Here is a 12,902-nt window from a genome sequence, read left to right as displayed (position 1 = left end):
ATTTTACTCTAATAATAGTGATGTTATTCCACCGAGCGAGGCGCTTCCGAATTCCATTTTTATCTTTGACGTGGCGTGCGATAAGCAAGATACGATAAAAGAGACTTTGCAATGGGTCGATACTCGAGCGTCGACTGTTTCTATCTTTGTCAAACGTATGCCAAGATATCCAAGCATCTCGTACGGGACAATGCAAATTTACTGATTTTATTTAAACAAGATGGTACAAACTTGAAACATGAATAGAACGATCATGTAAATACTGACATGTCTTACGACGATTTTCGCGCATTCTGTCAGAAATGTTGGCAACACAAGTATGGATTTGTAGTGATTGATAAAGACAGTTTACAGACTAATGGACGATATCGAAAAGAATTAACGATTTTGCAATACCGTAAAGTGGTTAATCGCTATTGATACATCGATCGAGCAACGTCGAAAATTTTTCGTCCGCGCGCAACATGATAACTACGATTGACAATGACGATCGTGAAAAAATTGCGAAAGAGATTGTGAAAACGAGCGAATCAATTCGCAAAAAATATCGTTCTTTAAAAACTGGTCAAATGGAGGAAGACGTCGTATTGGAAAGGCATTTTAAACCAATTATCAAACCTCTAAAACAACTTGTCGAAAATACAATCAATATGGAATCTAATGAAGCGAAAATCGACCTATTGAGTTTGCTCGAAAACAAGCATCTGAAAAGAGTCAAAATATGGAACAAAGCGAACACGATCAAATATATCATTGAACGATTCGCTAATAACTTCTACTCCAAATCAATCAAAACGTAAGCGAATGAAACAATTATCGAATGTTGTTACTTCTACTCCGATAAAAGATGTACAACCAAGTCAAATATTGCACGAAAGACCGTCTCCGTCTGTGGAAGAAATTTTCGAAACCACGCCTGAAACGCTTGTGACGTCGGTTCAACATTTATTACAAACGTCCGAGGGTCAAAGTACATTGCGCGCATACTTGGGCCCACTAGGGCAAAAATATGTAGGAGCTATTTTGAGTCAAGATAAAGATAACAATATGGATTATGTATATGGTGTTAAATTTCGCAACGAAGGAATGATGATGGGTGATAAAATTTTTGATGTGGATAAAGATGACAATATAATTATCGGTGGAGTGAGATACGTGAGAACACCAGGTCTCTACGAGTTGATTTTCAAGAGAGTGTCTGACGGTGACATATACACTGAAGATGATAAAATTAAACACAAAAATATATTATTGGCAATGTATAAATATATTAATGCGCATAGACGTGACAATGATATGTGTAATCCAGTATTAAGTAACAAGGGATACAAGTATAAAAATATAATAGCGCCATTAATCTCTACCAAAAAAGCTGGAAGAGCTATAAACATACCATGCGCTATGACGTTAAACGATAATAAGATCGATTACGTTCATTGGAATGATCCCAACGAGTTTGTAGATCGCTTGCGATTGCTGGAAGCTTCGCGTCAAGCCGGCAACAATGCCCACGACAATGAAATAGTATCAATTATCGAGGAACTTTGCGAAGTTGGTCTTATTATAAATTAAACTATGCGTCGACGAAACGAGTCAGTCTGTCAATATCGTTTGTATCGAAATGTCGATTAATAAATTGGGATTATCGTTGGAAACACCGAACAACTCATACTATCAATGGAATGGATTACTAAGAAATTACGTGCGTGATAATGCTCTGTGTCAGACTGCCTCCGGCTTTGATGCAAGGTCGCGCAAAATACGACGCGTAGCGCAACCGGAAGATGATACTGATGCCGCAAACAAACAATACGAGAAAATACGTGTCAAGCTTTTAAAAGATAGATTGGAAAAACTTGAGAAAAAAATAATCACGCTTGAGACGAATGCAGACGCTACAAATAATGATGGACGAGATACAGAAAATGCTTTGATATCCAACTCACGCACAGACTACATCTAATTCAGCGCAGGAGAAGAAAGATATAAAGAATATATAAAAAATGATGGAATTATCTCATTATTGCGAATTATGCCTCGATCAAATATGCCGCGAAAGACCTCTGAAAAACAGCTACTCGTGGAGGAATTACACGCGACAGTGAGAAAAAATTTCCCACGTAGACGTGTCATAGTACGCGGATTCGATGATCTGTGGCAGGCGGACATGGTCGAGATGCGTCCATATGCACAATTCAACAAAGGCAACAATTACATACCCACAGTTATCGATGTGTTGAGCAAGTATGCGTCGGCTGTACCGCTCAAGAGTAAGAGTGGAAACGAGATGGCTGACGCTATCGCAAAGATAATTCGAGGCGATGGAAGATGTCCGAAAAATTTTCAAACCGACAGAGGAAAAGAATTTTACAACGCAAATGTACAGAAACTCGTGAATAAACATCGCATTAATTATTATTCGACGTACTCTGTCATGAAAGCCTCGGTCGTGGAACGATTCAACCGAACGTTAAAGAGCAATATATTGAAAATGTTTACGCTTAATGGAAATTACATGTGGATCGACGCGTTGTCCCGGCTCGTTAGAGAGTACAATGCGCGAAAACATCGCACTATCGGTATGAGATCTATCGATGTTATCCCCGCGATCGCCGATCCAAAACTTTTAAATACGGTATACAGCAACGTAAAGATTGCGGTACTAGTTAGATTCAAAGTAGGCGATCCGGTACGCGTGAGTAAAGTCAAGACCATCTTTGACAAAGGTTATACGCCAAATTGGTCGATCGAAGTGTTTAAGATCGTTAAAGTACAGAAAACTAATCCCGCGACCTATGTACTCGAAGATTCGCGCGAAAATCCAGTCGCCGGCGGATTTTACGAATACGAGTTATAATACAACGCGTTGTTAATCCCGACGTACATCTCGTGAAAAAGGTGATACGCAAAAAGGGTAACAAGATTTATGTGAAATGGCTGGGACTTGATGCTACACACAATTCTTGGATAGATAAAAATAATATATTATAAATATGTTAACAATAATACATAATATTAAAGATATTTTACAAATATAAACAAAATTGTAAAATACACATTACAAAATACACATTATAAAATATATATATAATTTACAATAAATATGCATATAATTTTAATTTATAAATATACGTATAATTTTTATTTACAATAAATATACATGATTTTTATTTACAACGATATTTTGTAATGTCTCCACGGTAGGTGGTTTCGGGTACGATATACCGTTTATCATCGTACGGACTTAGAACAATTTTTGTCTTGCGAATAGTGTATATTTCGTGTAATTTAGATCTTATACGAGACTGCTGACGCGTCATTTCAATCTCTTCGTTCAAACACCGCGTATAATCGTCGAACGTTATCGTTCTCGCGACGACGTTACTCTTGACGCCTTTTACCTTTTTCGTATCCTTCTTACCATCTACTCGCAACGCGTTTTTTCCTTAGCCCGACGAATTCGGTCATGATGGCGCCATTATTTTCATCCTTCATTAAACCCGGTATCTTTTTATTCGCGAGCGGTATACCGTACACATTGTCCACCGCATAATCGGTGGTATCGAATCTGTCGACGTTGCGCTTTATATTCTCATATATATCTTCACACTCGATGTGATATATGAGACTGTCGGTGTCGGTGTACATGACTTTACATTTCTCTCTATACACAGGTACCATATAATCGTGGTGAAACTCGTACAAACATGTCTTGGATATGTCGAGTATACACATACCCACATAGATTGATTTATTAAATTTAATCTCGAGATTGCGCAATTCAACGGCGATCAGATTCTCCTAAAACATGCTTCTATTATAAAAATTTGGTTTTGCGATCATCGCCTCTGCGCCATATCTTCCATCCGTGTTATAAGCTTAATATTAACGCACATTTTTCATCGTTTTGTCAAATACATTATTCATTAATTTATATAAATTTTTTTTGTAATCATTTTTCGCAAGTGTTCGGAATTGTGTATTGAGATCGATATAACTGCGAAGCCATGGAGATTGTGAAAACTGTAATATTCGATGTATTTTTGTAACGCGGAATCAGTGTCGCGTGGATTGTTGCAGGTTGCGGTAATGTATTAGGTGTACAACTTTGCTTCCGCCGTTTTTTTTTCCGAAATTCGAGGCTTTATTGTAAAAAACTGGTTATACATTTATGATTCAAAGTATTGTCCATCGCTGGCCACTACTTTCTCCCATCTTTCGGGCAGCGTACGAATCCCGCGTTGAAAAAACTGGTCATCTTTTGAAGCGATCCACGAATCGATCCAATTTCTTACTTCTTCATAAGACCGGAAGTGCTGGTCAACCAGGCCGTGTGCTATTGATCGAAGCAAGTGATAATCAGAGGGAGCAACGTTTGAAGAATACGGCAGGTGAGGTAGGACTTCCCATTTCAACGTTCCCAAGTATATTTTGACCACTTTCGCAACATGGGGTCGAGCATTGTCATGCTGCAAAATCACTTTATCGTGTCTCTCGTTGTATTGCGGCCGTTTGTCTTTTAATGCTCGGCTCAAATGCATTAATTGCGTTCGATAACGATTGTCTGTGATTGTTTCAGTCGGTTTTAACAGCTCGTAATAAACTACGCCGAGCTGGTCCCACCAAATACAGAGCATGATCTTGGAGCCGTGAATATTCAGTTTGGCCGTCAACGTGGAAGCATGGCCAGGATATCCCCATGATTTTCTGCGCTTGGGGTTATCGTAATGAACCCATTTTTCGTCCCCAGTCACAATGCGATGCAGAAATCCCTTCCGTCTTTGCCTTTCAAGCAACTGTTCACAAACAAACAAACACCGTTCAACATCTCTCGGTTTCAACTCGTACGGCACCCAATTTTCTTGCTTCTGAATCATTCCCATGTCTTTGAGGCGTTTTGAAATTGCTTGTTGAGTCACTCCCAATGATCGTGCCAATTCTTTTTGACTTTGACTCGAGTCTTCATTAAGTAATGCCTCCAATTCTGCATCTTCGAAAACCTTCTCTCTTCCACTGCTATGCCGGTCTTCGACATGAAAATCACCGTTGTTGAAGCGTTGAAACCACTCACGACACGTTCTTTCACTAATAGCGGCTTCACCATAAGTATTTGAGAGCATTCGATGAGTCTCAGCCGCAGATTTCTTCATATTGAAGCAGAAAATTAAAACCTCCCGCAAATGACGAGAATTTGGCTCGTAAACTGACATTTTCAATCGAGAATAACTTTATGATGCAGACACAAATCGACTAATGTTTCTATGGGGTTATGTTGACAGATGCCCAAGTTTATTGCATGACGTTTATGATCTATTTATTTCGACCACTACTTACCGCTAAAGCCATCTATAGGAAAATGGCGGAAGCAAAGTTGTACACCTAATATCACGTAACGCTTCTTATCATATAAGGTTGCGAGCAGCTTAACCTGCCGCTTACCAGGTGGTTTGTCGCGTGTCGGGCAAAACGGTAGGTCAGTGTGCGCATCGTGAACATATTGCGGATATTCGAGATCGACTTCAAGGATATAGCCTATAGGCGAATCGAGCGCGATCGATCATGTATCAAAATACGTCATCGACCCATCGAAAATCTGCATAGAGCAAAAGTTGACACGTTGCCCATCCGTACAAATTATTTACATTAAAGTACGTGAGATACGATGAAAGTTTCGATGGATCGTACGATTGCATGTACTTATTATTAGCATGTGCGTATCTGTTGGAACATTGATTCAAACCACCGCATATTCCACGTTCGATAAATAAAACCATGTCGATATCTGTAAGCAATTCGAAGGTAATATTCGTATGCTTCAACATGGCGTCCCACGTGTCTCCGGGAAGAATATAGTAATACGCGGGGTCTAGTCCATAACTTTTAATACAACTTTCGCGGAAATTTTCAAAAATGTCTGCTAATAACGAGACATCAATTTTGAGATACAAGTCGCTATATTCGTCCAGCGTTCGAATGGAGAACTGCTTCCAGACGTTCTCGGCGTGCGCGTAATCGCTCTCGGATATCGTGTCACCGATCAAGGAACTGTAAAATGATTCGCGCGATGGTAAACACGTATCTTGCAACCTGTCGACATAGTCAATATGTTTATACGGAAAGACGCCCTTCCGTGTCAATAAATTAAAATTATGAAATTTTGAAATTCAGATTTTAAAATTTTGAGTTTGTCTTTATTCAAGAATGATGCCAATTTATCGAGACTGGCTGTAAGAAATTTATACGAATCGATAAAACGTAATTTAATATGATTTTTCGATTTCTCTTCGACAAGTTTAACGTTTTTCATAAATGATATATATTTTTCCTTTGTTATCGGAAGTAACTCGATTTCTCCTTCGAACGCTGTAGCTATTTCCTTGATAATAAAATGCACGTCGTAACCAGATAAATTATAAAAAACTATAGGAATGCAAGAAAAATCTTTATAATTTAAATTGCAATTTGAATGCGTGGGACTTCTGTAAAGCCCTGTCAGATGGCAATGATCGCGTACGCGTGTATCGTCTTGTACGAATGGTTTCTCGCAAATGTGGCATTGTGTCGCGTTGTGAAATTTTTCCCATTCATCGGGTGTTAAATTTATCATGGGAACATTAGCTGATAAAATACTTTTTACACGCAGTGCTAAATTTTTAAGTTCTTCGACGAACCATGACATGCAATTGGTACCGCGACGAGAATGATACACGGATAACGATTCGTCGTACGAGCAGTGTACATAATAAGCAATACTAAATACTTTATAATATTGGTAATTTCGAGGAGGCTCCGTTTGCCTACATTCCCGATTGCCAACAGCTTCGTTTGCCTACAACATTTTACCGACAGCTTCGATTGCCGACATTCCCGATTGCCTACAGAGCGATTGCCTACAAGCATTATTGCGCACATGTAAAAATTAAAAATACGAACGTACGTTTGCACACATGACATTATTGCACACATACACATTGCACACATGACTTCATTGCACACATAAAATAAGAAAATCGAATTAACGTTTTGCACACATGACTTTATTGCGCACATACAGATTGCACACATGACCGTATTGCACACACAAAATAAGGAAACCGTATTAACGTTCCGCACACATGATTTTATTGTGCATATACAGATTGCACATATGACCATATTGCATACATAAAATAATAATTGGACACCGCACGATTGGATCCCGCTCGATTATACACCGCATGATTGAGCATTGCAAATCAATATGGAATCTCACTTCGCATTAAAAAGTATATAGTGGGGAACACATACTTTTGCATAGGCACATAATCATAACCATAAGCAAATTGATTGGTCAATTTCGTTATGCATAAGAAAATGGACCAATCAATTTTCTTATGCTTGTGATTATGCATTTATGTAAATGTGTGTGCTCCCCGCTTATGCGTGGAAGAAGAATCTTCCGCCCCCCCCCCTCCTGCGAGGGGCTCCACTATAAAAAAACTAGACAAATTGGTTTGCGTTGAATCTCGCTTTACGTGGGAAGTTGTAAACCCATGTGAAACCTCGCTTCGCGTGGAAAGTTGTAAACTCATGTGGAACCTCTCTTCGCATTAAAAAGTGTTTGTTTTTTATTGCGAAGAAAGGTTCCATATGGATTTGCGGTGCTCAGTTATGCGGAATCCAATCGTGCGGTATCCAATCGTGCGGTGTCTAATTGTTATTTTATGTGTGCAACACGGTCATGTGTGCAATCTGTATGTGCGCAATAAAGTCACGTGTGCAAAACGTTAATTCGATTTTCTTATTTTATGTCTACCATAATATTATGTGTGCAATGTGTATGTGCGCAATAACGTCATGTGTGCAATCTGTATGTGCGCAATAAAATCATGTGTGCAAAACATTAATACAATTTCCTTATTTTATGTGTGCAATAATATCATGTGTGCAATGTGTATGTGCGCAATAACATCATGTGTGCAATCTCCATGTGTGCAACGAAATCATGTGTGCAATGTGTATATGCGCAATAACGTCATGTATGCAAACATATGTTCGTATTTTTAATTTTTATGTGCGCAATAATGCTTGTAGGCAATCGCTCTGTAGGCAATTGGGAATGTCGGCAATCGAGGCTGTCGGCAAAATGTTGTAGGCAAACGAAGCTGTTGGCAATCGGGAATGTAGGCAAACGGGACCCCCCTGGTAATTTCTCTCTTCCTCCATCTTTTCCAAAACGCACTCCAAGTCGGCGTACACGACGAAAGAAAGCCGTTCTTTCTGGTTATAGTTGTTGAACATGAGCCACTTGTCCTTATCGCTCGATAATCGGATAGTGCAGTGCTGGGATTTACTTGCACATTTCGGCCCGATTTCGTGGCTCACGCCTATTGCCCCCCACTCACCGCTCGTGCGTTAGCAACGAGTCTCCAGTTATGCGTAACTAAGGACCGCGACGCTTCGTCTCAGGAGCGTTTATATGTAAGAATGCCCAAATATAATAATAAGACAATACTTTTCTAAATATAGCACGAAGATTCTTAGAATTAAAAGTTTTTCTTCAATATTTTATAATTCATTGATATAAAATATTGAAGAAAAACTTTTAATTATAGAAAAGTATTGTCTTATTATTATATTTGGGCATTCTTATATACGGACGCTCCTGAGACAAAGCGTCGCGTTCCTAAGTTACGCGTATCTGGCGACTCGTTGCTAACGCACGAGCGGTGAGTGGGGGGCAATAGGCGTGAGCCACGGAATCGGGCCGAAATGTGCAAGTAAATCCCAGCACTGGGATAGTGCAATCGTTCATCTTTCGACAGTCCACCGTATGTGACTGTAACTTGTCGTTTGAGCCAAAGTAATGCAAACATCTGTAAAAAGAAATTATTTTTTTTGTTCAATTATTTCTATAATATTTTATTAAATATATACGTGATCCACGCGAAGTATCCAACGTTGTTATCTTCAATGTACAATCGGTTGACATGTTTGTCTCTCTTTAACTCGCTCAGACGTATCGGGACAATGTTCTTTTCCTCGATACTATATACATTGATTGGGGTGTAGGGTTTCGGTACAGAGGTAGCACCTTTGACTGAGAGCGGTCACATCCAACGTATCTGCGAGGGATGGTTAGAGGTAACTGATCCTTGTACGGAACCCAACTCTTACTTATGGCTCCCAGCGCCACACCCCGGAAAACTGCATTGACCTGCAGGCCAAACTAAGTAAGGGTAGCCAGATATGGTGAACCTGATGGAGGGCAGCAGCAACCATCAGTATTGCACTAGGGCAGAAGAAGAATAAATTCGGAATGGCCTAGGAGCAAGATATTCCAAGCGTGACTGAAGCAGTCTTAAACGGTCGGAATACTGCGGTACAGAAAGGCAGGGGAATCTACTGCACTACTACTCCCATGAGCACTATGCAAATGTCGACAAATGAATCTAGTTTGTCTGGCGATCCGACTGACGATCGGCGCTGTCTTGCGTCCGGGGTAGACAGTGGAAAATTGGCTACCGGGCATGGGGGTGTGGACCACTGGGCACCACATGCGAAATATGCGACCAGAGATGACAAAAAATTCAGTGGTCGAGCTGAATGCCGGCTGGCAACCTGGAAAGTAGTATAGATAGGCCGGTTTTGGATCAGTTTTGTGTGAGTGTGAGAGAGAGGGTATCGTTGGGGAGTAAGAGAGAGAGATAGTTTCGGAGCAGTTTGTGGGCGCCCGAGGGATGGAGAGCGGGCTGGGCGGGTGCATGGGGGGGTAAGTAGGATAAGAGGGGAAGCGCGGCCGGGGGGAAGCGGTGGGTACGAGTCGCCGAGAGCGCTCGAGAGATGGCGCTCGGGGGGTGGCGCGCCCGATTCGCGACCTCGACGCGACTCGCGCCCCTAGCGCGCGATCCGCCGTCGCGATTCTTTAGGGGGGCGCTTCTAGCGCGCGATCCGCCGCTTCTAGCGCGCGATCCGCCGTCGCGATTCTTTAGGGGGGCGCTTCTAGCGCGCGATCCGCCGCTTCTAGCGCGCGATCCGCCGTCGCGATTCTTTAGGGGGCGCGCCGCTTCTAGCGCGCGATCCGCCGTCGCGATTCTTTAGGGGGGCGCTTCTAGCGCGCGATCCGCGAGCGGGCGGCGGGCGCCCGGCGTCGAGGGGGCGGGGGATCGTCGGTGGGCGGTCGAGCGGACGGAGGGGCGTCCCTCGTCGCTCTCCTCCTCTCGAGGCGCGCGTTAGCGCGAGCGCGCTCGTCGCGTTTCGGGGCGAGTTTTTTCATTTTCCGGCGACGTCGCGCGTCCGAGAGCGAGTATCCGGTTCGGTTAATCGGGGGCGCGTCCTCGCTATTTTCCTCGTTATAAAAGGACGCCGCGATGATCTCGAGGTGTTAGTACGTTCGAGGATATTTCGCGGCGCGATGAAGCGCGCGCCGAGCGCTTTAACGAGATTAGCCGGAAGAGCGGTGAACGTTCGAATCGGAAATGTCGAGGATATATGGAATTTGGAGATACCGAATTGTTTGAAGAAAGAACTACGCGAACGTTATATAGAGGATCGTTTGTACTGTATAGAAGAGATCGATTTCGCGGAAGAGTTCGTGCGAGAGGCGAGCGAGACGCGATTCGACGAACCTTTCGCGAATGTCGGAGCCGATGGCTATTTGCTCTATCGCAATTGGAGACAGCGATACGGAATTCCGAAATTTTCGTGGGAGGTGAATCACGTCGTGCATTGTTTCTTTAAGTTCGGTTGCCGATTCGAGAACGGAGAGTATTTCGAGGAGAACGAGAGATATTGCGCGTATTGCGCGCGTAGCTCGAGTTTCGCGAAGAGCGTATCGACGCACGTGACGAAAACGGTGTATAGCGAGATGGTGCCCGCTTGCGATCTCGTCGACGAGGTTTTCGACGTGTCGAATAATTGGTGCGCCGGCTGCGAGACGAGAGCTTTGTTCTACATCGAGAATTACGACGAGGAGGAGACGTGGTTTATTTGTAAAAAATCTTGGCGTTCGTTAGACGACGAGTGACGAGATGGAGGCGCGCGATCTTCTCGATAGCGCGCGGGACGTCGCGACGGGGAACGCGTATCGCGCGTGGGCGCGACGGTGCGACGAGTGTCTCGAGTCTCTGCGGGAGAGATGTCGAGGAGAGCGCCGAGGGAGATCGACCGGAGCGATCAATTCTCTTATCGCTCGAATCGTTCGATTAACGGGCGCGAGAGACGATCTGCGTCGACGTTTCGAACACGTGGGAGGCGGCGTAGAGGAACGCGAGGGATTCTCGTGGTCCGAGATCGAGACGGCTTTCTCTAGACGCGTTTTAACCGGCGCGGTTATTAATTTCGATTATATCGAACCTCGACGATTTCTCGAGGACGCTAGAGATACCGTGCTCGATCGAATACGCGATGTTATGAATGAATATAACGGTGTTAAGGTCAATACCGTATTTGTTGGCGAGTTCGTTTCGGGCGACAAGATCGATGTTAAGACTATTGTCACGAAGAATTATCCGCTTCTACCTCTTTCCGACTCGCGAGAGTGGTACGAGAAGCGAGTGGTCGACGCTACTCTAACCTCGTTGGAAGAATTTCAGGAGCGCGATAGCGGATGGGCGTTATCGCGAATATTCAATTTAACCGTGAACGTGAACAGATACAATCCTATGCACGCGGGATGTCGCGTCAAATTACCGCGAGAGATCGCGTTGAAGAAAGCGGTGATAAACGTGCAATCTAATGACAATGCGTGTTTCGCATGGGCGGTGGTCGCCGCTCTGTATCCAGCTGAAAAAAACGTGGGTCGGGAATCTTCGTACCCGCATTACACGACGGTGCTGAATCTGAAGGGCGTTAAATTTCCTATGAGTTTGAACAAAATTACTAGATTCGAGCGTATTAACGATATATCTATTAATGTGTATACCGTTCGAGATAAAAAGGAGGGAAAAGACGGTTGTCGCGTTGTTCCTTTGCGTCTCACTGATGATAAAAAGAACAGACACGTTAATCTGTTGTATTTTGACGATATGACGCGACGAGATGACGCGACGCATTTCGCGTGGATTAAGAATTTGTCGCGACTCGTCGGCTCGCAACTCAGCGGTAGACGACATAAATCGCATATATGCGATCGGTGAGTACTAATTAAAAAAATCGTCGCGCGATGTTGATAATGCGCGAGATTTAAAATGTGCGTTATGTCGCAGATGCATGCACTATTTTCGAACGAGCGATAAGTTATCGGCTCACAGCGTGGACTGCGGAAGGATGAACGAGTGCGCTATAGTCCTTCCTACCAAAGACGACAAATGGTTAGAGTTTCGTAACTATAGTAGAAAGGAGCGACTTCCATTCGTGGTGTACGCTGATCTCGAATGCGTACTGAAGAAGAAAGAGGAGAGGAGAACGTCGAATACATCTATCGTTCAGCATCACGAAGTTTATAGCGCTGGATATTACGCGCGATGCGCGCTCGATGGCGTTAGCTCTACTTACAGAGCTTATCGCGGTGACAATTGCGTATTGTGGTTCGTTAGAGAACTGCACGATCTAGCGCTTCGCGCGAAAACTGTTCTCGATATCGATGCTCCTATGACGAATCTTACATCGGATGAATGGGAGAGATTCGTAAACGCGACGTACTGCAGCATATGCGAGAAACCGTTCGAATTGGGAGACGCTCGCGTGCGCGATCACTGTCATCTGACTGGACGGTACAGAGGTCCGGCGCATTCGAATTGTAATTTAAATTATAAGGATACTTACGTAATTCCCGTATTCTTTCACAATTTATCGGGTTACGACGCGCATTTTATCATTAAAGATGTAGCTAACGCTTTTCCCGGTAGCGTGGAAATATTGCCGATAACGAAAGAAACGTATATCTCTTTCACGAAGAACGTCGAAGATGCGTGGGACGAGGG

At 43.1% G+C, this 12,902-nt stretch overlaps 1 protein-coding gene across 1 annotated transcript; it reads left to right on the top strand.

Annotated features, from left to right (window-relative positions):
- The first annotated feature begins 2,047 nt into the window (after nucleotides 1–2,047).
- LOC138935154 (uncharacterized) lies at nucleotides 2,048–2,857 on the top strand. The gene is made up of 2 exons (XM_070299581.1): nucleotides 2,048–2,270; nucleotides 2,667–2,857. Exons 1-2 carry the CDS (start codon nucleotides 2,048–2,050, stop codon nucleotides 2,855–2,857), a joined length of 414 nt encoding a protein of 137 aa, XP_070155682.1.
- Nucleotides 2,858–12,902: the final 10,045 nt, after the last annotated feature.

This window comes from Polyergus mexicanus, unplaced genomic scaffold (genome assembly GCF_030449975.1).
Source record: "Polyergus mexicanus isolate NDT 795.1 unplaced genomic scaffold, iyPolMexi1.0 SCAF_7, whole genome shotgun sequence".
Taxonomy (NCBI): Eukaryota; Metazoa; Arthropoda; class Insecta; order Hymenoptera; family Formicidae; genus Polyergus; species Polyergus mexicanus.
This window is presented reverse-complemented; position numbering and strand designations above follow the sequence as displayed.